Source organism: Corvus kubaryi, unplaced genomic scaffold (genome assembly GCF_017639235.1).
Source record: "Corvus kubaryi isolate FWS band 111438036 unplaced genomic scaffold, C.kubaryi_AGA036_p1.0 37367, whole genome shotgun sequence".
In the NCBI taxonomy this organism is placed as follows: Eukaryota; Metazoa; Chordata; class Aves; order Passeriformes; family Corvidae; genus Corvus; species Corvus kubaryi.
In genome coordinates this window covers 50,135-75,482 of record NW_024581119.1, presented here as the reverse complement: position 1 = coordinate 75,482, position 25,348 = coordinate 50,135, and the positions used below count along the sequence as shown (strand labels likewise).

The 25,348-nt window shown below is 52.4% G+C and overlaps 3 protein-coding genes across 7 annotated transcripts in view; 2 read left to right on the top strand and 1 right to left on the bottom strand.

Moving 5' to 3' along the window:
* BCL9L (BCL9 like) lies at window positions 1-13,775 on the top strand. Of its 3 annotated transcripts, none has more exons than XM_042034008.1 (7): window positions 1-364; window positions 2,055-2,177; window positions 3,323-3,533; window positions 4,309-4,393; window positions 4,811-7,208; window positions 7,634-7,885; window positions 9,129-13,775. In XM_042034008.1, exons 1-7 carry the CDS (start codon window positions 64-66, stop codon window positions 10,286-10,288), a joined length of 4,530 nt encoding a protein of 1,509 aa, XP_041889942.1. In that variant the 5' UTR covers window positions 1-63; the 3' UTR covers window positions 10,289-13,775. The 3 variants fall into 3 exon arrangements, with proteins under 3 accessions (XP_041889942.1, XP_041889941.1, XP_041889943.1); XM_042034007.1 differs by having other exon boundaries at window positions 7,634-7,894; XM_042034009.1 differs by lacking the exon at window positions 3,323-3,533 and having other exon boundaries at window positions 277-364; window positions 7,634-7,894.
* CXCR5 (C-X-C motif chemokine receptor 5) lies at window positions 13,343-25,006 on the bottom strand. The gene is made up of 2 exons (XM_042034015.1): window positions 23,197-25,006; window positions 13,343-18,127 (listed from the first exon to the last, which is right to left on the bottom strand). The coding sequence occupies exons 1-2, from the start codon at window positions 23,233-23,235 to the stop codon at window positions 17,051-17,053; spliced, it is 1,116 nt and encodes a 371-aa protein (XP_041889949.1). The 5' UTR covers window positions 23,236-25,006; the 3' UTR covers window positions 13,343-17,050.
* Window positions 25,007-25,122: 116 nt separating this feature from the next.
* The window catches only part of DDX6 (DEAD-box helicase 6), an 18,276-nt gene continuing 18,050 nt past the window's right edge, over window positions 25,123-25,348 (top strand). Inside the window, exon 1 of one of the 3 annotated variants that reach the window (XM_042034014.1) lies at window positions 25,123-25,240. The gene's annotated coding sequence lies outside the window, so the exon portion shown is untranslated. The remainder of the gene's footprint in view (window positions 25,241-25,348) is intronic. The other 2 variants (XM_042034012.1, XM_042034011.1) reach the window with 2 other exon arrangements.

Genomic DNA, 25,348 nt, shown 5'->3' with positions numbered 1-25,348 from the left:
GTGTCTGATCGAAGGGCCTGGGAGCTCCCTCCACTGGCACTGTGGGAAGCTTTAGCCAAGCCAATGCACCCTGACAACAAACTGCCCAGCCATGGCAAGGCAGGCAGCAGCAGTGCCCTAGCCCAGCACCACAATGTGAGCCAAGCACCCACCTGTAACTTGGGGTCAAAGGGTGTGGGGGCAGGCAGCCATGGCAGCAAGGCCACTCAGATCTCCCCTGGCAACTCTGGACTGAAAACCAGCCAGAACACTGTCCCAAACTTCAGCTCCTTGAAGGGCAAGGTGAAGCGGGAACGAAGCATCTCGGTGGACTCTGGAGAGCAGCGAGAAGCCAGCACCCCATCACAGGACACAGAATCAAAAGGTAATGCTCTCCTAGACCTTGCCTCAGCATGTCCTCCTCTCAGTTGCTACAAACATCCTGGCTGGACTTGGGATGAGAGCATCTTCGGTTTCTGTGCTGTGTCTTCTGTCCAGGCTTGTCCTGGCTGCCCATGTGACTTTGCATCACTGCTTGTCACATCTGCAATTTTTGGACCAGAGTGGCTGAATTCTCATTTGCTTTGCATTTCATTCCCTAAACCATTTGTTACACCTGGAATCTGGCACTGGTTTTCACAGGCTACTGAGGCCATCTAAGCAACAGCATGGTTCACTGAAACTACGCCAAATGCCCCTGCATGTGCAATGTGCCAGCTCTCAACTTGAGACTGAGTTGTTTTCTATCTGCTTGCTGTTGGTAGAGAGCTGCTTTGTGGTGTTCTTGCAGCTGCCCGATGACTCAGTCACGGTTAGCAAGGAGGTGCTGCGAGGGTCACTGTCTGAACAGTTCTGTGGTTTCGTCAGCAATGGATAACTCTTGTGTTACAGCATGTGGCTTCTGGAAAAGGGCTGAGTCAGTGCTTCTAATCCTCCTTAGCGACCTTCCCTGTAACCTCTTGCATTCCATCAAGCTCTGTGCTCAATGGCTGTGTGGGACACTTGAACATCTCACGGATGGTTGTAGGAGGAGAAATTCCAGTGGTGCCCTTGGTTCCAACCAAGACTCACATCCGGTCTGCAGACGCAGAGCTGCTGTTCTGGCTTGTGCCCCTAAGGATTTGTTTTAACAGTCAAAGCCACGTTGCCTGATTGTCTTAGGCCAGAGCTGTGCCGTGGAAGAACAGGTAGAATGTACGTGAATGGACTTCCTGCCCCCAGGAAGGCTTTCTCCCCGTAGCGTTGCAGGGGTAACTGTACACCACTGATCATAAGCATTTGCAGGTTTATCCCAGAACTGTCTTGTAACCACACTGCCACAGGAAAATTATTAAAATGGCTTGATGCTTGAAATGCACGAATCTCCTATGTTCCTCATATACTGATAGATCATGTGAATATGGTTATGATGTAAAAAAGATGATGTAAAAAAGTAAGGCCGGACAATGTTTCATTAATTAAAGCACAGGACTGGAAGTTATTCATCCTGTGTCTGATTGCTCTCCCCGAGTCCCTAAGTGCCTTTAGGCAAGCCACTTCCTCTCTGAGCTGCATCAGTCCCATCTGAGAGGGGGGACACGTGGAGGGACCATACGAGTTTGTAGAGAGCATGAAGGTCCCTGCCTGATTGATGTTGACAAAGGGCAGAGTCTGTCTCTTGTTCCTAACAAAGTATGTGAACGCACCCTCCCATTCTATATTCAAATTTTAATTGCTGAATTACAGACCCTTTAAATTTACAGTTAATGCCCAAAGCTCTCTAGTTTGGAACTGCAGGTAGACACGTCCTGTGTTCATAGACTCCTTTCAGGCAGTAAGAAATACATGTCATTCTGCAACTCTGGCTCTCACAGGGGTGCCTCACTAGATCTGGCTGCTAAAACAAGGAGCTCAGACTGAGCAGATGTTTCAGGTTCTTAACCAGTGCTGGGCAGATGTTAGCATAAGGCTTAATTGCCCAGTGCATCCTGGTTGGGTTGGCACTGCCAGCATGCAGCACCCAGCTGGGCAGGACCCCAGCCTTTCAGCCCCTTACAGATCTACTCAGCACCTCTGATGGCTCTGTCCCTTTGCAGGTGAGGTGGCTCCCCGCAGTAAGCGACGGTGTGTGCTGGAAAGGAAGCAGCCATACAGCGGCGATGAATGGTGCTCTGGGCCAGACAGCGAGGAAGACGACAAACCCATCAGCAGTGCACACAGTGAGTAACTAACTGCCTCCTTACCAGCTCTGACGCTTGAGTAAAGCCAGCTCCTTCCTGTGGCTCAGGAGGGCTGATGACACTGGCACCTCTAGCTTTGCCTGTGTGTGCTCACTTAGCTGAGTGTGTGTGGGGCCACTGCAGTTGGTGGTCATTGTGCTGTGAGAATATTTGCCATGCAGTGAGGTCTGGGACCTGGTTTGTGGAGATGCTACTGAGATGCTGTAGGAAAAGGTGTTGAGGTTGAATGTCCCTGCTGTATGTTGCTGTGGCCACACTACCCTGGTCATAGTGGCAGCCAGAGTATGACGTGCATTACTCTTGTTGCAGCAGCTAAGTCTGTGCCAGGCCGCTCACGCTTCTCTCTGCAGTTGTCTTGTAAAGACAGCTGAGTCTAAAGAGGCTCTTGGTCTTGACATGGTTCAGGCAGAGCTGAGCTGGCCCGAGGTGTGCACTTTTTGGGGCAATGAACTGTGGGCCTCTTCTGTTTTCCAAACTGTAACAGGGAAAATATTTGAGAGATGGAGCAAGGTCCTGCGAGGCCCAAGGAGATGCCCATGTTGTCTGATGGAGAACATGAACGTGTAGAAAAGCAAGAAGAGGGGTGTGTGCCTGACAGTGCACTTTCGCCATCGTCTCCAGAACATCCACTTGCCCTTCTCAGCACAGTCCACAGTCTGTGCAGCCTGTGTAGGAAGGGGTAGTGCCGCTTCCCTAGTCACAGCCTGCTCCCAGATCGGCCTGGCGGCAATGGGTCACTGTGGGGCTGCCCAGGGGCAGGGGCTGGCAACGAGGCAGCGGCCGTGTCCCCGCACCGGCTTCCCAGCGATGTCTCCTGTGTAAATGCTGCGGTGGCAGGGTCGGGCTGTAGGAGCTGCTGCAATGGGGAGAGGCAGCTGGAGGGGAGCAGGGAGCCAGCTGAGTTAAGGGGCGAAGGTAGAAGAACGCAGGGCATGCCTCTGGTAATTGCAGTGCTTATTATTATTAATTATGGATCTTACTCCATAGCGGCGGCGATTGACAGCCGCCTCCGCAGCGGCGGGGCCGGGCGGGCCAGTGCTGCCACCTGCTGGCGGCCCGTCCCTGCCGCCCGCGGGCTCCGGCAGCAGCGCCCGCCCCGCAGCTCCTCTCCTCTGCTCCCGCAGGCTGTAATGTAGCAGATCCTGCGATGTCCACGGCCCCACAGCTTGGCCCAGGGTCCAACCCGCTGCCGAACCTGAGTGAGAGCAGTGCTTCCGGCGTGCCCCATGGTGCTGCCCCTGGCTTGCGGTCAGAGGCTGCAGGAGGCGGAGGTGGCGGAACAGGGAAGCAGCCTTCACAGTTTGTTTACGTCTTTACAACGCACCTTGCTAACACGTAAGCGGTAAACCCCATACCTCCCCCACTAGTATTGGCTGGCCTTGTCACACCTGGCTGGCCTTGTCACACCTGCCTGCTGCATGCAGCAGTTGAGCACAAGAGAGCTGGAGAAACCTGTGTCTCTCTGGCGTTCACAAGGTATGCTGGCAGCCACGGCAGGTGGGCAAACTTGGACTTAAATGCCCGCTTCCTCCCAGTGAGGCCTGGCTCTGCACTCTGTGTCACCCGCTGTAGAGCCCATCTAGTTGGCATCCAACAAAATGATTCACCCAAAGCAATGTGGGTTGCTGGTCTGATTCAAAAGTATCTAAGGGATAGCTGTCACAGGGAGCATAATGTAACACATGGTATTATTCTCTACATGATTCCTCTCTTCTGTCCTGCGTTGTCTCAGCCGTAGAGTCTTAGCAATTAGTTTAGTCTGTTTAGCCTAGTCTGTTTAGTTTTAGAGCTCTGCTGTACCGCAGGTTCAGTGTGGGAGATCCCAGAGCATCTTGGTGACAGCCACCTCAGGGCAGCAGGCACAAAGCACAGCCTGCCACAGGACATGGGAAGAGGGAAATTGAATGGCAAGTGATCATCAGATAGAGATACCCTCACTGGGTGCTGTGCAGGACAGATGGGAGGACTCTGAGAACATGCCCCCTTCCTGGTTACCTCCAGAGATTTCCTTCTTCCTGCAGGACTGAAGAACAGAGGTGGCAACTGGGGCCTTGGATGGGTAGGATGGGGCACAGTGCCTCTTCTCAAGTGACTTGTGCTCTCTCCCCAGAGCTGCGGAAGCTGTCCTGCAGGGCCGAGCTGACTCCATTCTGGCCTACCATCAACAGAATGTCCCGCGGGCAAAGCTAGACCAGGTATACCACCTGTGCACCAACTGCTCCTGTTGACTCATGCTGCCGACTATTACCCTTCCCTTCTGATGTAGCCATTCTCCTCCAGCCCCTGGCTCAGCTGTGACAGAAGGGGTTGCCAGAATGCCCTTTCAGTGGGGTGGGAAGCTGCTTTGCTGCAAAATCTCTTTGGCAGAAGTCCTTGCTGTCGTAAGCTGTGAAAAGTTTGGGATGGGGCATGGCATGTTCCCCTGCAGCCATGTGTGCAGAGTACCTGCTTGTGCATTCCTAGATCATGTAGTAGGGCCTACATCTTTCCTGTGAGGAGTGAACTGCCGTGAAGGCTTCATTTTAAGACAGAGAGGTCTCCTGCAGGGTGCAGGGAAGAATACCTTCCTGGAATCTTTCCCTGCTCAAGTTTCTTTCCCTTTTCTCTGTCAGGCACCACCTGCTCCTAAAGTGCTGGGTGTTGCTGAGCCACTTCCAATTAACCCTCCTACTGCCAACACTCCACAGTCCCAGCCACTGGCCCCTCAAGCAAGTCAACAACAGCCGCAGCCTCCCCCACCACAGCCTCCAGCCCCGCCACCTCAGGCCATCAGTCAAACACCTTTACCTGTGCCCAGCAGCCTGCCCCAGGAAGGGACAGGTGAAGATGGCCGGAGAGAACTGACTCCCAACTCTTTGGGGAACAATAGCAGCAATAACCAGCCTGGAAGTAACCATCCAAATACACCCACTGCGTCTGCCAGCGCCATGCAGCCTGGGCAAGGGGACTCCTCCGCCACGCCCAGCTCCAGCCTCCTGGGAGAGGGCCCAGGCCCAGGGATGCCAGGGAATGGGCAGGCAGGCCTGGGCCCCAGGAACACCATGAACTCGGAAGGGCTCTCAAAGGAGCAGCTGGAGCACCGAGAGCGCTCTCTGCAGACCCTGAGAGACATTGAGCGTCTGCTGCTGCGCAGTGGGGAGGCCGAGCCCTTCCTGAAGTCCAGCCAAAATGCGGGTGAGGGGGGGACTACCCCTCAGCCACAGGCTGCCCCTGCCCAGCCCCCCGCACCCCCTGCCAGCATGAAGAAGTATGAAGAGCCTCTGCAGTCCATGATCTCCCAGACCCAGAGCCTTGGTGGGCCTGGCCTGGAACATGAGGTGCCCCACCACCCCAGCACTGACATGGGACAGCAGATGAACATGATGATGCAGCGGCTGAACCAGGACAGCCTGACACCAGAGCAAGTGGCCTGGAGGAAGTTGCAGGAAGAGTACTACGAGGAAAAGCGACGGAAAGAGGAGCAGATCAGCATCCACGGCCGGCCCATGCAGGAGATCATGATCCCGCAGTCAATGGGGAGCATGATGATGCGTGGGCCTCCACCACCCTACCACAGCAAGCCTGGAGAGCAGTGGCCACCGGGGATGGGCAGCCAGCTGCGGGGACCCATAGATGTGCAGGACCCTATGCAGCTGCGGGGAGGGCCACCCTTCCCTGGCCCACGGTTCCCTGGGAATCAAATGCAGCGAGTCTCTGGCTTTGGAGGGATGCAGAATATGCCCTTGGATGCTCTTGGGCCCATGAATGCCATGCAGAGGCCAGTCAGGCCCGGCATGGGATGGAGCGACGATATGTCTCCTATGGGAGGCCCTGGGAACTTTCCACAAGGCACCTTGCCCTACCCACCAGGGCAAGGGGACCCAGAAAGGTTTATGAATCCCCGTGCCAGAGAGGAAATCCTGCGGCATCAGCTCATGGAGAAACGCCCAGTGGCAATGCAGAGGCCCATGGGGATATCCAGCAACTCCATGAGCCAGGGCATGGAAATGGAGAGGATGATGCAGGCTCACAGGCAGATGGATCCATCCATGTTTGCTGGGCAGATAACGGGTGAGAGCCTGAGCAGTGCCCCAATTGGAATGGATTTTGCAGGCACTCGGGGGATGCTGAGCCCCCCTATGAGTCAGTCAGGCCTTCGGGACATGGACACACCCATGGGCCCTGGCAACCTCAATATGAACATGAATGTCAATATGAACATGAACATGAACCTCAATGTCCAGATGACCCCACAGCAGCAGATGATGATGTCGCAGAAGATGAGGGGCCCCGAAATGATGGCCCACCAGGGCATGAACCCTGAGGAGCTGGCCAGGGTTAGGGCTCAGAATGGCAATGGCAGTGCAATGCTAACGGGACCCCAGAAAATGATGATTCCCTCCCAGTTCCCCAACCAAGGACAGCAAGGCTTCTCGACTGGGCAAGGGTCTTACCCCAACCTGCCCCAGGAGATGGGCAGTGGCTCAGACATGTTCAGCCCTGAGCAGGGCACCATGCCCGTTGGGAGCATCAGCGGCACCACCAGACTCAGCCACATTCCTCTGCCTCCAGCTTCCAACCCCACGCCCACAGCAGGGGGAAATCTGGCCAACATGCACCCAGCACCTTCCCGGGGGCTGGGCCGCCGGCCCTCTGACCTCACCATCAACATCAACCAGATGAATTCACCCAGTATGGGTCACCTCAAGTCTCCCACCCTTAGCCAGGTGCATTCGCCACTGGTCACCTCCCCATCTGCCAACCTCAAGTCCCCACAGACACCCTCACAGATGGTCAGCATGCCACCTTCAAACCAGTCTGGACCTCTCAAGTCCCCCCAAGTGATGAGTTCCTCTCTCAACGTCCGATCTCCAACTGGCTCACCAAGCCGCCTGAAGTCCCCTTCTATGGCTGTTTCTTCCCCTGGTTGGGTGCCATCTCCCAAAGCCACCATGCCCAGCCCAGGAGTCAACCAGAGCAAGCAGACTCTCAATATGAACTCCTCTGCTTCCATCGGAGCACTGGATCAGGGTATGCTGGGTGTCTTGTATGTGAGTGCATGTCTGTGCTTAGTTTTGGTGAGTGTGTGGACAGGGTTTCTCTCCAGCTCACGAGCTCTCTCTGGAGTGGGAAGACACGTGTTCCTGTGCCTGGCCCTGCATCTCACAGAGCAAGTATTTTTTCCCAGGAGTCCAAACAGGGCCTTCTGAGGTAGACCTGTGACACAGGCAGCAAACGCTGTGTCTGTGCTGGGCAGTCAGGGGCAGCTTTAAGTGGAACTCTCTCACTGCTCTGGAGCAGAGTCTGTGCATGAGCCTTCTCAAGAGTCCAGAGAGTGCTCTGTGCTTTGCAGCCTCCTCTGGTCACTGCTGTCAGAAGGAGAGGACAGGGTTGCTCTGGTGGGAGCAAGTCACAGTGTGTGGACAATACTGAGTTGATCTCTCTCTTGCTTGCAGGTTCTCTCCCTTCTGGGCCTCGGAGCAGCTCTTCCGCACCAGCCAGTAACACGTCTAGCACCATGAATCCGAACATGCCTTTTACTTCCTCTCCAGATCCATCCCCTTCCCAGAACCCCCTCTCACTGATGATGTCCCAGATGTCCAAGTATGCCATGCCCAGCTCCACACCACTTTACCACAATGCCATCAAAACCATCGCCACCTCTGATGATGAGCTGCTGCCAGACAGGCCTATGCTTCCACCTGGAAGTATGTCAGGTATCTACTTCTGGAGGTGGGCTTGCGAGGGGTCAGACTGTCTTGTGGCTGCCAGTGCACGTGAGGCAGCAGGTGGAGATTAGAAACTCTGATCTCCCCATGACTGCCTTGTCACATAGCTTAAATTTCCCCTTGTTTGTAACAGTCTGTGCACTTCCCTGCCCTCTGCCCAGGCTGCCCATCAGCTTTTGGCTTGGGTGGAAGGACATTGTCTGGCTTGAGGAGCCCTTCTTCCACAAGACCTTAAAGTTTTTTACCTTTACCCATGTTAGATGTATTGGGCCCGAGTTTTTATGGCTCCTGGAGTTTTCTCAGGTCCAGGACTTGGAGGCAGAGGTCTGCTGCTTAAGAGCCCTCGTGTTCCTATGCAGTGGGACAGCGTTGCTCTGAATGGAGCTTGGGAGTCTGGTGTTTTGAGTGGAGCCCAAGTGCCTGCACAGGCAAGGCTGTGTTGTGGCACAGTTGTGATTTCAGTAGGCCAGATATGCTCCACTAGGTAGTGGCACCGGTGAGGACATCTAGGCAAATGAGTGTTTTTTGTCACGTGGTGACAAAACCCCAGCAGCCCAAAGGGGAATTCCAATGTGCTCTACCACTTGATTTAGGGGTTTAAAGCGGTCTGATAAATATTTTGGGCAGTTTTGAGAATGAAAAATCAACTTTTTGACTCTTTCACTGCTGAGCAGTCACTTAGGTCGACTTCAGGCATGCAAATCCACAGGCACTGGTGGCTGCTCTGCCTTTCTGACAGGCACAGGCCTTCCCGCCCAGACAGCACCTGTGTCGGGCTGCTGACTCTTCTGCTTTTTTCCTCCTCACCACCCGAGGTTGTGTGGTCACTGGAGCTTGCTGGGTGGTAAACCCTGTGGCAGGCAGTGGGGAAGGGTCACTCCTTGCTGCCTTTCAGGCAGCTGAGAGCCCTGCTGGGGCAGGTATAGGGCACACACCGAGCCAGCCAGGACTCTAAAATCACGGAACTGTAAGAAATTACTAATCTAGCATGGGACTGGATGAAGCTGGAAGAGCCCTCTGATGCTTGGGGAGCTGGAGTCTGGGGCACTTTTTTCTGATGTTGGTGATTTGCAAGCCCGTCTTGGAGCTGCTTACTGAGCATCATGCTCTGTGCTCAGGGCATTCTGAGCAGGACTGTTTGGCAGGCTTTCAGGATGTGGATTTTGCAACACTGAAAGTTCTGTGGGAAGGCTTAACTCTTCTCTCTTTTTCCTGTCCTTAGGCGTGACAGGGAATCAGCCAAATCAACTGCACTTGAACTCTGTGGGGCCTGGATCCTCTCAGAGCCCCATGGGAATGAATCTGCCTGGTCAGCAGCCCCTTTCCCACGAACCGCCCCCCACCTCCATGATGTCCTCCCCAAACCCTCTGGGGTCCAACATTCCTATGCATCCAAGTGGGCCAGGGGCGGGTGTGCCCCCCCAGAACCCCATGATGCTGCCCCCAGGTCCCCAGGACTCGTTGAACCAGCAGTGTGGCCCTGTGCACAACAGTTCACAGATGATTCCTTCTAACCAGCTCGTGTTCCCACGCATGCAGCAGCCCCACAATGCCATGCCATCTCCTGCCGGAGGCATGCCCATGGCCCCCAGTGCAGGAGGTGGCCCTGGGATGCAGCAGCATTACCCGCCAGGGATGCCCTTGCCGCCTGAGGACCTTCCCTCCCAGCAGCCTGGCCAGATGCCCCCACAGCAGCACATGATGGGCAAGAACATCCCTCCTCGGATTGGTGACCCCTACCCGCCCGTGCTTCCTGGGGTGGCGTCGGTGCTGAACGACCCCGAGCTCAGCGAGGTCATCCGCCCCACGCCCACGGGGATCCCGGAGTTTGACCTGTCCAGGATCATCCCGTCAGAGAAGCCAAGCAGCACCTTGCAGTATTTCCCCAAGAGCGACAGCCAGGCACCCAAATCTCAGCCTTCCAACCTCCACCTCATGAACCTACAGAACATGATGGCTGAACAGCCCCCCGTGCGTCCAGGTATGAATGCTCCCAGCCTCCCCGGGCAGCAGGGTGTGCAGAGGGGACTGAGCATGCCCATGTGCCATCCTGGACAAGTGCCCATGCTGGGCAGGACAGGCATACCACCCCAGCAAGGCATGATGGGCAACAGCATGCACCAGGGCATGATGTCTCCGCAGCAGAGCCTGATGGCCCAGCAGAATTTCATGCTGATGCAGGCCAAGCAGAGAAGCATGTCTGTGTCGGGGGAGATGTATGCCCAGACAGGACATATGATGTCACCTCAGGGCTCTCTCATGGGGCCCCCGCCTCAGCAGAACCTCATGGTCACGCACCAGATGAGGCAGAGGAGTGTCTCCCTGGACAGCCAGATGAGTTACATCCCCGGACCTGGGAACATGGCGAACTTGCCTTTCTAACCCTGACTGGTGCTCAGGGCTGGGGAGGGGATGGGGCTGCCCCTACAAACATTTTTAAACCTTTCTGTGGGGGAGGGTTGGGGGCCAGTGCCGGTGGAGGACACCACGTGGGATGCTTTACATATCGGATTCGCCTCTACACAGCAAACCAGATGTGCAGTAAACTTGATGTGAATTGGGTTTCTTTTTCCTTTCTTTTTTGGGGAAGGGGAGGGTGGAGAGGCTGGGAGTGGGGCTGTTACTTAGAACCCTGTGTGGTGACCAGGGACATCCAGACCTTGTGGCAGTTTGTAAAGTTTTCACTTATGGTTTTCCTCCGTCAAGTGTTTTTCTTGCCCTTTTTCCCCCCCTCTATTTTTTTTTTTTTTCCTTCCTTTTTAAGCAACCAAAATGTGCAAGAGGGTTTTTGGAACTAGCTGTAAATAGGTCGCTGGGAAAGGCAAAACTTGTGCTGGTTTTTAATTGTTCTGTATTTCTGTGTTTTAATAGAAGCCTCAAAACATGATTTAAAAAACAGAAAGAAAAAAAAAACATGCTAAAGGCAACAGTGTACAAGGATTGAAGACTCTCCTTGGGGGAGGCAGGAGGATCCCCAGGGTGCACAGGGTGTTGAGAGATCCCATTGTAGAGTGACTCTGTGTCAGACCTATGTTGTTCACGCATCTGAATGGTTTTGCATGTGTGGGAGAGGGGGTGGTGCAGTGTCATGCAGATCTCAGGTCCCGTGGATACATGGCTCCTGTGCCGAGTGCACAAACATAACCACTGACCAAGGGCCATTAGGGGGCCAGAGCTGTAGCCCCAGTGAAATGCTGCTGGAGCGGCGCTCATTTGGCAGGGCAGAGGCCACAGCTTTACAGGACACAGCTGTTGCTGCTCTCTGGGGAAGCTGCTGTGTCTGGGCTGGGAAGGATGCTGGCCCTTCAGCTGCAGAAGCATCAAGAATCTGGGCTTCGCAGATGATAACATGCAGGACCTGAAGATCTCGACCAGCCCTGTCACCTCTATTCCCTTCTGTTCCCTTCGTGCTTGTCCCCTGTAGGCAAGGTGTTGGGGTGTGTAGGGACAGATGGGCTTTGAGGTGAGTGAGGTGATGCATTCCAGTGCTTCCAGGAGAGGCTAGCTGGGAGCCCTGATCTTCTGCAGCCTTCCTACACCAGTCTATTACCCATCCATTACCCTTTGCCACTGCGTCGCACTCGCCCGCCATTGAATGCTCTCCCAGGTCTTCCTTGTGCTTGTCAATCCTTCATCTCCAGAGTTTTGCAGGCAGTCTTCACTCCATCATAACCTGAGCTACTGGCAGCAGCCCTGCCCTATGGCACAGGAGAGGTCCAGCTGTTGAAGACGGCCTGTCCCTGAGCGCAGTACTCCATCTCAGCATTCAGTGTCGGCAGCATGGCCATCCTGTGCTTCACACAGAAGAGGCTGAAGTTGAGTTGCAATCTCTCATTCCTAGGCTGGCAGAAGCATGCCATTTGGACAACTCTGGCCTTTCTGGATGTGCTCCACCCTCTCCATCCTGTACTCCATAAGGTCTTCCTGCATGCAGCCCTGATGGTCTTTCCCATGTTTTTTCACAGAGGGGAATGTGGCATGATGCACATGCATTTCTGCACACATCACAGTATCTCTGGACCTCTGTGGGGACTGCATTCCAGCATCCAGTGGTGAACCTGGGACACACAATTGCTGGAGGAACACAACTTGGAGGATTATCTCTGCAGAGCCAGGCTTAACACACTACCTCTCTTATAACCAAGCTCACCTTTCCCAACTTCCTATTGCAGGGAGGAGAGGGCTTTGGAAAGGGAGATGGCCAAGTAGTGAGTGAACAGCAACACTTTTTAATCATGTTGCAAGCTGTTTGGAAAGGCTGGTGGGTGCTGAAATGTCAGCCTAACAGCTGTCTTGATCCAGTCTGTGAGAAGATGGAGCCATAAAGTCCAGTTAGGAATACATTGAAGCTTTGGGGGCATTTTGTAGTGAACAGTGCTGGGTGAGAAGCATGGGTTTGGATCTGAGGAAGGATCTTGCTCCAGTCTCCTGCTTTGTGGGGGTTTGTTGTATATAATGTGAGCAAGTAACATTTTTTGAAGTGGTAAAACAGGAACGAGAAGTGCTCCTTCCTGCCTTGGCAGTTGGAGCAGAAGAATAATCTTCAGCCCAGGCGTTGGACCTGACATGTTAGCTGGTTGGATTCTTGATCCTTTCAGTGTGTTTCATGTGGGAGGATGTGGCTCAAACAGATGTAGCTCTTTCTAAGCTTGACTTGCCTGAAAGGCTGTAGCTTCTCTTGGCTGCACTTCAGGGTGTTGGCTGCTGGTAGTTTCTCGTAAACATCCAAATACCAATTGCAGTCCAAAACCTTGCTCATCATCCACCAGCAAGTCTCTGCTAATTTGAAGCCATAACATTTTCTACATGGAAGTTTTTTTTGTTTGTCCATAGATAGCTGTTGGTTTAGCCTGGCTGAGATCTCCATGTGTTTGTACTTCCCCTGTTGTCCCTTTTGCCCAGCCTGACACAGAAGTTGCCTGGGGCTTGCAGTCCTCACTCTGTCAGCAGTGCATTGTCCCTGCATCAGCAGGAGCCTGCAGGCTGTGGCACATGCCATGCAGCATTCAGGAGCCTGGTGCTGAGTGCTCACAGGGACGTGGCAGTGTGATGCTATTTCTGCCTGGCGACAGGAGGAAGACCTGTCCTTCAGTGACGAATAAGAAGCTAAGCCTTTTGACCCAGCAGCCCTGGATACAAAAGGGAAATCCTGATGCTAGGTCAGAGCTGAGGATTCTGGAGCAGCAGTCGCTGCTCTTCTGCAAAATCCCACTGCCCTGGAGCCAGCCCTACCCCTACCACTGTGATGGCTGAACAATGGGGAGAAGAAATGCTGCCTGACACCCCTGTGCCCTGGGCGCTGCTCCCAACCATGTCTGTGAACAGCAGTGTGGCAGGAGTTCCTTTGGAGGCTCAGTGACAGCCAGTCCCTGTTAGGCTCAGGCAAGGTTTGCCATCAGCTGGTTGCCCGCTGCTGTGACCGTGTGTCTAGTCTTGTGTCTTGTAGTTTATTGCTCGGCTCCTCACCTTGAGTTTTGTGTACTGACTCCACCTAATCACAGTAGAAGGTTTGCCCATCTTTTAGCCATGACTTTGCCACGTTTTTCCAGCTCCAAAAAAGCAAATGCTGGGAAACTGCGTCTTTCAGTATGTCAAATAATCACACACACCTGGAATTAGCTTTCACATTGAGGTAAAGGTGACTGACCTGTTCTCTGTCATCCCATGGAGAAACTTCCCCAGTCATTTTGTACCATTATATAAATATATATATAAAAATATAAATATATAAATACAATATGTGAAGACATCTTATTGGTTTTTATTTGAAACAATTTTTAGGCTTGTTTTTGGGTATCTGTGCTGCCTGTAATGTATTGACCTGTTTTATAGGTGCCTTTTTATTAAAAAGACAAATTTCGAGACCTGACCCTGTGCCTGTCTTTGATTTTCCACAGGACTGCAGCGGAGACAGAGAGTGCAAGACGTGCTGGGAGGGTTGTGTGGGCATTGGGGGAGCCCCTTCTCTACAGCACTCCCAGGCACGCGTTCATTCATGCGTTCCCTTACTCACACTCACCTGTGCATGCTCCACTGCCTGCCACGGCCCTGTGATTGCTCTGTGTGTGTAGCAGGATGCTCTGCTGAAACACCCCAGCTCTGTCTCTTGGGAGACTTGGTTGCCCTGCAGGAAATGCAGAGCAGTGTGCTGTTGTGAGGGTCGTTGTGTTCCCATCTTTGGGGTTGCCTTCATCAGAGACCAGGGCTTCCTCTGGTTTGTCTGCTGGAGCCTTGTTTGCAGAGCCCAGTCCAGGACTGGGGATGCAGAGGGTGTGCTGTGGGCGGTGGTGGCATTGCCCTCCCACACACCATCTCCCTACTCTCTGCAGGAGCCACCTTGGAGCTCCCCTTGGCTCAGTTGCCCTTCCCAGTGCCTGGGTGGGCAGAGTACATCTGCCTCACTTGGTAGGGGTGGGATAGTGGCTGAGCAGAGCTCCGTAGGAGAGGCTGAAGGTCTGCCCGAGGGCTGCAGGGGGGCTTTGGCAGTGTGAGCATTTAGTGGGGAAGCCCACTCTGGGACTAGGTGTTGTGACAGTCATGACACGTCTCCTTGAGGAGACAGCAAGGGTTTCGCTGAGTGGAAAGCAGAGCTTCCTCTGCGGTGAAGGAAAGTTCCTCTTGCTTTCTTCTTGTCGCCATTCAGCAGGCTGGCTGCAGGCAGCTGTGGAAGCAACAATGGCAGCTCTCTGGGGAAGGTCTGCCATCTCTGAGCCAAGCCATTCCCAGGCTGTCTGAGCCAAATGTAGGTGCAAGGGCAGCTTTCCAGTCAGGTTAGCAGCTGCCGTAAAACTGGAGCAGGAGGTGCTGCAGTTAGTGGAAGAGGCTCTGTAAAGCAGAGAGGCAATGTAGGTCTGGAGTGACTCTGAACACAGCAGAGCCTTCTGTGGCACTGGTGAAAGGGAACCTGAGCAAGGTGCTCCTTCGAGCAGAGCTTGTCAGAAAGGTGCCATCTGCCCACTTAGTGCTCTCTAATGCATCTGCCTTGAAGAAAGTGACGCTGTTGCAGACAAATGCTTACAAGCACTATACACGAGAAGATGGTGTTTTATTCAACTGTTTATTATAGCTTACCTCAAACCCTCCTAAAGGTTTGCACACACCAGTGCTAAAAGCTATAGTAACCATAGATGTTTAATCTGTTCACTCTCATTTGCGTGCAGATTTTTTTACTTTGTGATCACTGTAAGAATTTTACACTTTGACTGTTATTTTTTTCAGTAACTTTTTCATGTAGAAATACAATTATCACCATAACCTGCTGGGGAGGTGTTTACAATGCATCTGCAATGGGTTTGCTCACTGGTACAACGATGGAGAACACGAGTGCAGGCTTGAGAGACTTGCCCTTCTCTGCTGCATGTATGTGCTTGAACAACCACAATCACCATTACTTGAAAATTTCGTCTTTGAAGATGCGTTGCTGCCGGAAATGGTGGACTGCCTTATACTAGGTGAGTTTTCTCCTGAAGTCACAATGTGAGATCAAGATATTGAGATCTCTGCCTGCGTCAGGCTGAGGTAATGTGACCCCTTCCATAATGGCTGGTCTTTTTAGCAGAGCCCTTGAGTACTGTGAAGTTCACCTGGGACCGAGCTCTCTGCTAGTGGGATGAACTTCAGAAGTGAGATTAGCACAAAATTCCTGCTGCTGCAAGAGAACTAACATTGTTTCGACATTGCTTAAAATGTGAGGTGAAGGGTAGAGCAGATTTTAAAGTGTGCTCGTGATGAGGGTCGTGCTCATGTGACATTGGTAGGTATGTTCAGGCCACAGCACTCCTTAGGAACAAATGTCGTGGAGCAGTGTTGTGGGCCCGCTGCCATGTGAAACTGTGACAAGACCTCCTAGGCAGCAGCAGGCTGTCTTGAGTCTGCTGGGGCTTCCCCACACACCAGTTTGCAGGGTAAGAATTAGTGATGGGGAAAGCTGCTGCTCTTATTTTGAACCAAATTATCATCAAGCTGCCCTTATCTGAGCAGTTTCTGCATACTTGCAGTTCAGGGCAAGATCACCACCCAGGTTTGTCCTCCGTACACCTGGATGCACTTAATCTCTGAAAGCCCTGTAGATGCAGGTGGAGGAAAACTATCAGAAAGCATAGTGCAAAGCAAAATGCCACATATCCTCTAGAGCCTTGCTAAAAACAAAGAGAAATTATGCAAATGAGCGCTTTCCCTTAGTCTGGGGCAGTGGGTCTCCTTGCTCTCAGAACCCACAAACAGCCATACAACTAGCTGCCAAAAAAACCCACGTTCTGTACCTTCAGCCTTACAAAGCTGTGTGGTTTCTCTCCCCTGCGTGCAGTCACAAGACAGAAGCCATCTCTTCAGACAGTGTTCTTCCTTAAAGGAAAACTTTTGCATAGCCAGGCATTCAGTTCAGCAGCCACTCACAGGAGATCATAACAGCAGTAAAACAGATCAAACGAGTGTGGAAGGATGCAACTGGTGTCAGGAAAGGAGTCTGTGACAGTCAAATCTTGAAGTCTGTGGGAAGACCTCCTGGCATGAGCTGTGTTGGGAAGATGAATGTGTTATGGCTGGCTGGGGGAACGTCACGCAGCAGGAGGACAATGTTGTGGTCAGAGAGTGTCCAGCACTGTGTGTCCATGCTATCAGATTGAGCTCTGCAGACCCCCTCTGCAGTCCTACCTGCATCTCTCCAGTTGCTATGGCCACTGAGTCCCATGGCTTCCTTTGGGCATGTCTATATCAACCTGAACTAGTGAAATGGAGACCTGCTTACTGACATGACTCATTTACTTGGATGCCCTTTTTTCCTTGCCCCTGGCACCCCAGTCCCGTGCCTGGCTTTGTGCACAAGATGCCTGCAGTCAGTTTTTCGAGGAAAAGGTGGGAATGTCAGGTTCAACCCACTCGAGTTCATTCAGCCCCACAAGAGTGACCATCGATATCCAGCATTCACCAACAGCTGCCAGGTGGATCTCTACAAGTATGAGAACCAGGAAGAGCCTAGAAAGGTATCCGATGGGATTTGGGTGTTTGGTGGCTATTGGACCTGTTTCCTGAGGAGTGAAGAAAGTTGTGGGGATGCTTGTGAAACTTGTAACTGAGACCGCAGCAAGGGTGCCACTGGGAAGGAAAGCCCCAGGCCAGTTCTGCCCTGCAGGCAGCCTTTCCCAGCTAGAAGGTGGAGATGGAGGTGGTGTTGTCAGACTCTATCCCGCTAGCCTTCCTTGTCACCTCCAGGATCTCCTGCAGGGTCTCCTGGCTTATGCAGCCAAGCTCCTGCAGGATCCGGAAGAAGTCGTTACGGAACTTGACCCCAATAAAGGCGTAGAGGATGGGGTTGAGGCAGCAGTGTGTGAAGCCGATGGCCTCTGTCACCATGATAGCTGTGTCCAGCTGGTCTTCCAGGAGGCAGTTCTTGGTGAAGGCTTCTAGCTTGGTAAGTGTGTTCAGGAAGATGACAATGTGGTATGGGCTCCAGCAGAGGAGGAAGATGCCTGTGACCAGGATGGCCACACGGACGGCTTTTTGCCTCTGCAGGCGCTGGGACTGACACAGTGCCCGGATGATGGCCATGTAGCAGTAACACATGACCAGCAGAGGCACAAAGAAGCCCACGGTGTGGTAGAGGAAGCGGGTTGCCAGCCATGCATTGTTTCCATCAATCCCAACCTCTGGAAAGTAGCAAATGCTGCGGTTGCTGTCGTCTGTCCACACTTCCATGAAGATGAGATCAGGTAAAGTCAGAAGCAATGAGCAGAGCCAGACAGCCGTGCAGGTGAGGTGGATGGAGCGAGCTCTGCGTTTGCGGTAGGTGTGGATTGCATAGACGATGGCCAGGTAACGATCCACCGCAATACACCCCAACAGCATGCTACTGCAGTAGAAATTGATCTTGTGGACAGCACTGAGTATCTTGCAGAGGAACTTCCCGAATACCCACCCAGCCAAGCTCTCCACCACGCTGAATGGAAAGGTGAGCAACAGTGCCAGGTTGGCCAGTGTGAGGTGGAAAAGGAAGTTTTCTGTGGTGGTGCGAGACCGCTTGAACCTCTCTAAAATGACCAGGACCAGGGCATTGCCCACAGTCCCCAGCACAAACATCAGCAGATAGATGAGGGGCATGAAGACCTTTCTGAAGGGGTCTCCCTGGTTGCCAACCACAGATGAGGCTGGGTTGAAGCAGAAGTAGCCCTCCAATGAAGGGGTGGTGTTCTCAGCTTCGTAGTAACCACTCAGCTCCACCTGGCTCTGCGGAACAGAGAGAGTCTTGTTAATGGAGGGGAGTTTCTGAACACAAGAACCCGGTCCCTCAGCTGCACCTGGCAGACCTAAACGGAGCACCCCCATGTCCTGCAGCCCACCTGCCTCAGGAGGAGATGCTGTCTGCAATGTGATGACCTTGGAGGCCCCTCCACTGCCAGGAGGTGCAGCAGCAGGTAGAGAGGGTTTTCTCCATCTGTGACAGCGAGGACTGCTCAGTCTGTAATCTTTAACTGGAGTATTTGGGGATGTTTTTGTGTCCAGTCAGATGATCAGTTTCATCTTCTGGTTCTTGCCAAGTTGCCTGCTGGTGCATTTTGCTTTCTCACACAGAATGGAACCCTCCTCTACCAGCTTTCCTGATTTTTTCCACCCATTTCTGACACGGACCGCTCCTGTCCTGCCTGCTGCCTGCTGTCAGGTATAAAGATGGTAGGATTCACCGCACAGCACATCAGTACCTCAAATTTTGTGCAGTGAACCTGTCCCCTTCTTCTCCTCCTCAGAGGCCTAAGAGCTGCCTACGACAGAGCAAGGTGAGGTGGTGACAGCAGCAGTTGTCCTTTGAGATCGCTTTCCACACACTCAGAGGAAGGTGTGGGGCAGGTGTTCAACACAATGGGAGGAAAGCCTCTGAGGCACTATGGTGTCATAGCTACAGGAATAGGTGATGGAGAGAGAGATCTGTTCTGCTGATAAACCCTTCAGTCATGAATTAATTGCAGTCAGAGCAGGAAAGGGAAGGGAAAACCCCACTTGGACCCCAGGCTGATACCCAGTAAGGGAAGAGCAATAGAGCTGCTGCAGATGTGATTCGCCCTTGGCTTGCTGTATCTTCTTGACCAGCCTGTGTTTGGGCTGAGGCTGTGGGCAAATCTCGAGTGCTGGGAAGCTGGGATTCTGCTCAGGATGAGCTCCCTGGATGGTAGTCACGCTCCAGCTGGCCTTGCACAAACAGAGAGTGGTGGAGGAGGCTTGTGGCAAACTGAAAATTAGTAACAACTGGGAAGAGCTCAGCAGCAGCCACCCTGAGGTCCCCCACCCACACCCTCTCTGGAGACCTGTGCTGAGACTTCAGTGTTGACCACAGCGGAAGTCTCTGCTCATGCTTTCATACCTTTCACTGCCAGCTGCAGCCGTTTGCACCTGCTGCGCCTTCCCTCATCAGCCAAAGTTCCTATCTAAAAATACCAGCCCTGCTTTACACAGTTTTAGACCTGATTTGGGGGGTTTTTGCTCACCCAATGGGCTACTAAGCAAAATTACTGTTACCAGCCTGGAGTCTCGTGTTGTGCCTGGCTAGGGAAGGGTGATTTATGTTTCTTTTCTCTCGGGCAGCTTTCTCTGGGTAAGGCACTGGGTGCCTCTGCACATGACGTGGCGGCAGCAGGACTCATCCAAACTGCTCTGCAGATGAAACCATCTGCATGGTTCCAAGAGGAGCCTGGGCATGCTGATGGGGCAGAAGCCTATGGAGCATTACCAAACATGTAGAGCAGACAGCTGGCACAGGCAGTCCCCAAGCAGTGGACAGTAGGAGGGCGAATGAGTCCTTGGGAAAAGTGGGAAATAACCCTGCCCAGCTCTTGCTAATGTAACTGTGGGGCTGCAAGCCTTTGGTGAAAAGCATTTTGTATTACCAAAGAACTTTTATTTTTCTGGTTTAGGGTATGATTTTGGAGACCAGAGATTGCTGCTAAAGACAAAAGCCTTAAGAAATCCCTCCCAATTATTTCTCTCCCCAGCTTGAAAGTACTTCCTGCCTATGCTGTACCTAGACCTTTCATCAGGAGTTACCAACACACATAGAAATCTGTGATGTGTTGACCAGGGCCAGATCCTTGAAGCTCTCTGAGAAAAACAAAACCAACCTAAAAAGCTTTGCAATTTGGTGCAGAGACCAAACCAGGCTGCTCAGGCTGTGCAGGTGACTGTGCTGAAAACCCCAAACAGATTGTATGTTGGAATGGGAAATTTCACTGGGAAGAGGTTGGACGATTCCAGCTTTGAAGGGAAAAATGAAATGATAGAAAATGGCTGGGTTTGCTGGCTGGAGTGTCAGTCCTCCCTAGGAGCCATGCCAGCGCCATCGTTGGCAGTGGATGGGCAGCTTGGGCAGTGCTCAGTGGCTTTGGCTGCTGACCAGTTTCCAGCATCGCCTTGGATTTGGAGCCGGAAGTGCAGAGGCTGAGTGCCACTATCAGACACCATCTGATTGCTGATGGGGAGCGGGTAGGGAGGGCTCTGACTGGAAACCACTCGCTGTGGGTAGGCGAAGTGTGTGCAGAGCTGTGTTTGAGTCGTCCTCTCCTGCATCTCTGAGCAGAGCAGCACATGTGGGTAGGAACGGACAGAGATGAGTTGGAGACAAATAAAAGAGGATGAAAAATCAGAGTCTGGGCTGAGACAGGAAAGGCAGGGGCCAAAGCTGCAGGAGATGCACTTAATATGACAAGCAGAGGCTTCTGGGGGCTCTGCTGGAATTCTCATTTCTAGGACTGGAAGTGGGTGACTGCCTGATACGGGATGGGGTAAGTCAACAGTGTGCATGCAGAGGGACCTTTGTACAGGTCTCCTGCAAGACAATTGCAGCAGTTTTGGGGGTGGGAGAAAAAGTGATGTCTCTTTCTGTAAGAGAGCAGGCAGTCAAGTGCATGCCCGGGAAGGCCATTCCTGTGTGCTTTTTGTTCAGGGACCCCTTTACCCCTGTAACCTGCATCACAGAGTTATTCTGGTCTCCGTGTGTCAGCCGTTTCTCTCAGATCCCCACCCCTGTCTGCAACCAAAACATTTGGCTGCGGAAGTGAAGCAACCTGTGCACGGTTACGGTTTTTCCATGCGAACCATTCCCTTCTAGTCGATGCCAGGGCTGGGAGCAGCACACTTCATTCCCAAAACCTTAAAACTGTAACTGCCCACATCAGTACAATTTACTGACACAGCTTCTGCTCGTGCCTTCTCCAGGGGCTGAACCAGGGAAATCCAGGACTAAGACCAAGGCCTGTGGAAATACCATGTTACTGTAGTGTAGGTGCCTTTACGGTCTTGAGTCATGTTGGTCCCATTGCAATGAAAACTGGCCTGAGGAACCTCGGGGAACCTGGTGTAGATCCCAGCGGTCTTTCTGCAACTGTGTTTTTGGTTGTTTAATCTGCAGCTGAGGAAGGTTAGCAGGCAAAGCTATGGAGAAACGGGGTTATCATTTTGGGGACAGTACTTTTCCGCAAGGTTACAGAGTCAAATGGTCTCATACGGAATCAAAATTTAGGTGAGGCCCTCACTGTATTCTGTGTGATACTAAGATAAGTGCCCTTTTGGTGCAAACATTCTCATCATTTTTCCTTCCATAATTGCTCAATTGATCAAACAATCCTCTCTACACAAGGCAGGGTTTGTGTTGCCACTGACAAGACACTTTGGAGGCCCTTTTTTTCAAATCTCTGTGGGTAGGTTGCTGCTACAAGCACCTAGCATAAGTAAAGCAACATATGGCACCACCAAAGCAAATACAGTGATGCTCATGTGATATCTGTGGCCTCCCTGTTCCAAGGAGGGAGCCAAATCTGGGAAGCTGCCAGGAGACAGAGGTGGGAAACAACATATGTCAAACTCCCAACAGCAGAAGTCTGAGAAAAGGTTTAAAACTCCTCCTGCCGTGGCACCTGACTGTGGGCATTTAGTCCTAAAAACAACAGTCTGAACTCCAGTCACCCCCCACAATCCCGTAACACGGCGTCTCCTTTATGATGTAAAATAATTCACAGCAGAGATTAAATCACTAAGATAAGGATTACGGAAAGTTTTGTATGCAAAGAAAAGGAGGTGAAAAAGGCTTGAGTTTGGTTATAACCTCTCAGCAAATTTTAGCGCTGCCACTGAACTTCAACAGAGGTCAAGGAAATAAGCGTCTTCTCCAAAAAAATTTTAAAGGAATGACTGCCATTTGCAAAGGATTTTTATACTGGATGAATCAGAAAAGAAATAAGGAGGGTAGGGCTTGCTCCCCCATCTCATTGCTCTTCCCTGGTGTGTAGGAAAAAAGGAGGAAAGAAAATTTGGTAACAATTGAATCCAACATTTCTCTTTTTGGAATAACTAATCCTGAGGTCTGCTGCAGAGAGCCATTGTAGTAAAAAATAAATTCTGAGATGCAATATTTGAAACTCAGGGTAATGATAATGCTGCTGTGTGCTTCCCATTGGATAGCACAACGTACTCTAAAAGGTGCAGCTGCTCTTATGCACTTGTAAATGCTGGGAAGAGAACTGTGAGGTAGAATACCTAGTGTCATCACTCCCTGTTAGAAGAAATACTTGCAATTTTATCTTTCCCTCTTGTAAATATACTGCATATTCCCCTTTCAGCAGAGTCTATGACAGCCTGTATGTGGAGAAGGCAAGCAGGATGGTCATATCAAGGGTTTTCACACATGGAGAGAGAAGACTGGGTTTGCTTGGGTATTCCAGCTGTGTAAGGAGACCAGATCAGGTGTACAGGGCTTCGCATACTGTGTACAAAGTCATTTATACCCCCGAAGGCTGGTGCAAAAGGTGTCTGGCTCGGAGTAAGTGTTTTACGCCCACATTGTGCTAATGGCTGTGCAGACAGCAGGGCAGCAGGGAGCAGAGGCTGGGACAGGCTGGCAGCACAGGATGGGACTGCTGGAGCCCTGCTCTCCAGGTGAGTCACCTGGCCCTTTGCAGACACTCTGGTCTGTGTCCTCATGCAAGCTCAGTATTTGGGCTTAGTGCTTGCCAGCACATCTGTGCACAAGGTGCCGGTAGCTAGGCAGCTTTCCCTAACAGAATCCTCAGCACCCCTGGATCGCAATGGCTGCAGCCACACTACACTGGCTCTCTGCAAGCAACAGCATTGTGCTTGTGGTCAAGTCTGGACTTAAGGAATGCAAGGACAGATTACACTGGCATAAGAAATGGCTCAAGCTCTGCCTCTGCCAACAGGAGGGTGAGAAGACGGACGGCCAGAAACCTGGCCTTTCTGCCCACCCCAGCTCTACCTGCCATCCCTGTTGTCAAGCAAAGCCAGGCCCAACTCACCAAGTCATAGGTCTCTGATGAGTAGCTCACAGGCCCCATGGTTGGAGGGGCAGGATCCGTCTCTCCTCCAGAAGTTTCTACAAAAGTTCTTTTCTGGGGTGGAGTTAGTCATTTAAGTGAGTAGGGAGGGACACAGAATGCAACAATAGAGTATTTGCAAGGCAAATGAGCTCCAGGCATAGCACAACCTGATTGATGTAAAGATTAACATCTAGCTTTATCATCTTTTTACTAGTGCTGTAAGTTGATTTTTAAAGTACAGTTTGAAGAATCCATATTCCTTTGGTCTGTAACACAGAAGATCCAGAACATCCTTAGGTCTTCCCTGGAAACCTTCAGGGCTCTTTCCCACAGCCGTCCTTGTTACAGGTAATCCGAAAGGCTTTGAAAAGTTCTGTGCCAAGGACCACCTTTACCAGTAATCTCCTGGATCCAGGCTCTTCTTTGGAGCTGTGCAGGACTTTGAAGCATGGGTATGGTCTGTATGATCATCGCACTCTGCTTTGGGGTTCTCCTGGCTGCTTTAACCCCAGTGACTTGTGGTTGTCTTCTGCTCCTTCTCCTGCTGCTTCGCCCCTCGTCTGGGCTTGGGGGAGTGTGAGGTGGCTTGCACAGGAAAGCGAAGCCTTGGCAGCCGCTCTGCAAGTCTAGAGCAAGGCTAGCAGGGGCTGGGCAGCTTGATTTCACAAGGGTAACAAAGGAGAATTAAGATGGGAAATCAAGATTTTCTCTGCTCGGGGAAATGGGCATTTTGTTCGGCATTTTGTCACAGCACCCGACTCACGGTGAGAATGCCCCAGTCTGGGTCAGCAGAGTAGGATGGCATTGCAGCTGGCATTCTGGCAGAAAGCTTTTCCTGTGTGAGGAGCTGAGGTGGTTTGACAAGCACAGTTCTTGTCCTCCTCTTGTCTAGGCACAGCTGCACCAAGGCCTCTCTACCAGCAAAGACTCTGGTGGGACTTTGGACTGGTGAAGAAGGAGGTGGTGTTATTCTCGTGGGCACTGCTGGATTACAACCACTCCTCCTGCTTCTTAGATCTCGCCTTGTTGGGCACCCACTGCCCCGAGGATGCCGCTGTCGTCCTCTGCCATAAGGACCTTTGTGTGCAGCTGCATGTGCTCATCAGCCTCTGGGCACTCTTTCTCCTAAAACTGAGAGGATGGAGAGCAGCAAAACCGGAGGGAGGCCATAGGGAGCTCACACTGTGCCTCACTCACATCCCCCACCTCACAGGGACAACGCAGACTGAGCAAGCCCTGTCCTGAAGCCTGTGCTGCAAGGGTTGAGGGTAACGCGAGGAGTGGGTACCACTGAGCCTGGGAGACCGAGAGGAAGGAAGGATGTTCTCAATCAGCCAGAACTGGAGGGTGGAGCCTGTGCCTTTTGCTGCTGAGGGTGGAAAAACAACCATCTAGAGACAGCTGTAGATGAGAGGAACCAGATCAAATGAGGAATGTCCTTGTCCTTTTGCGTGTATTTTGGAAAAATATTTGAAGAAAAATTTGGCTGCGAAGCAGTTTTGGAACTACCAGGTGTTTTAAGTGCTAGTGTTTAAGATTACATTCCCATTGTGTCTCGGTTTGTCAAAATCCATGTCTAAATAACAGCTGTCTAAAAAGAAGTGCAAAATTCCCAGCCTGACACGATGGGTGGTTACGACTCCTACAGGCTGTGGCTCAGTCTTTTATTCTTACGTTTGTGTTGGCTCTGTTTTAATGACTACATAGCGATGCCCCGCTAAGTTTCCACACGTTTTTTCGTCAAACCGGGTTAAAAGGGAAGGGCCGGGACTGAGGGGCCGGCCCGACGGCCGCGGTCACGTGGGCACCGCGCGCTGGGTGTGGCGTGACGCGTGGCGCGCGCCGAACGTGCGTACGTACGTACGTGGTGCGTGCGGGCCGGGGCGGTGCCGCCCGCCGGGAGGGGGAGGGCGCACGGGAGGAAGGAGGAAGCCGCCATCTTGGAGCGTCGAGTCGCCATAACAAGGCACCGGGGCAGCGAGAGGATTTTGTACCTGGGCGAGGGGGAGCGCGGCTGGTGGCGGTGAGGACGGGCCAGGGCGGGCACGGCTCTGTGTGGAGCAGGGGGAGGGGGCCGCTGCCGGCGGGCCGCGCCTCGCGGCCTGCGGCGGGAGCGCGGGCCTGAGCGGGG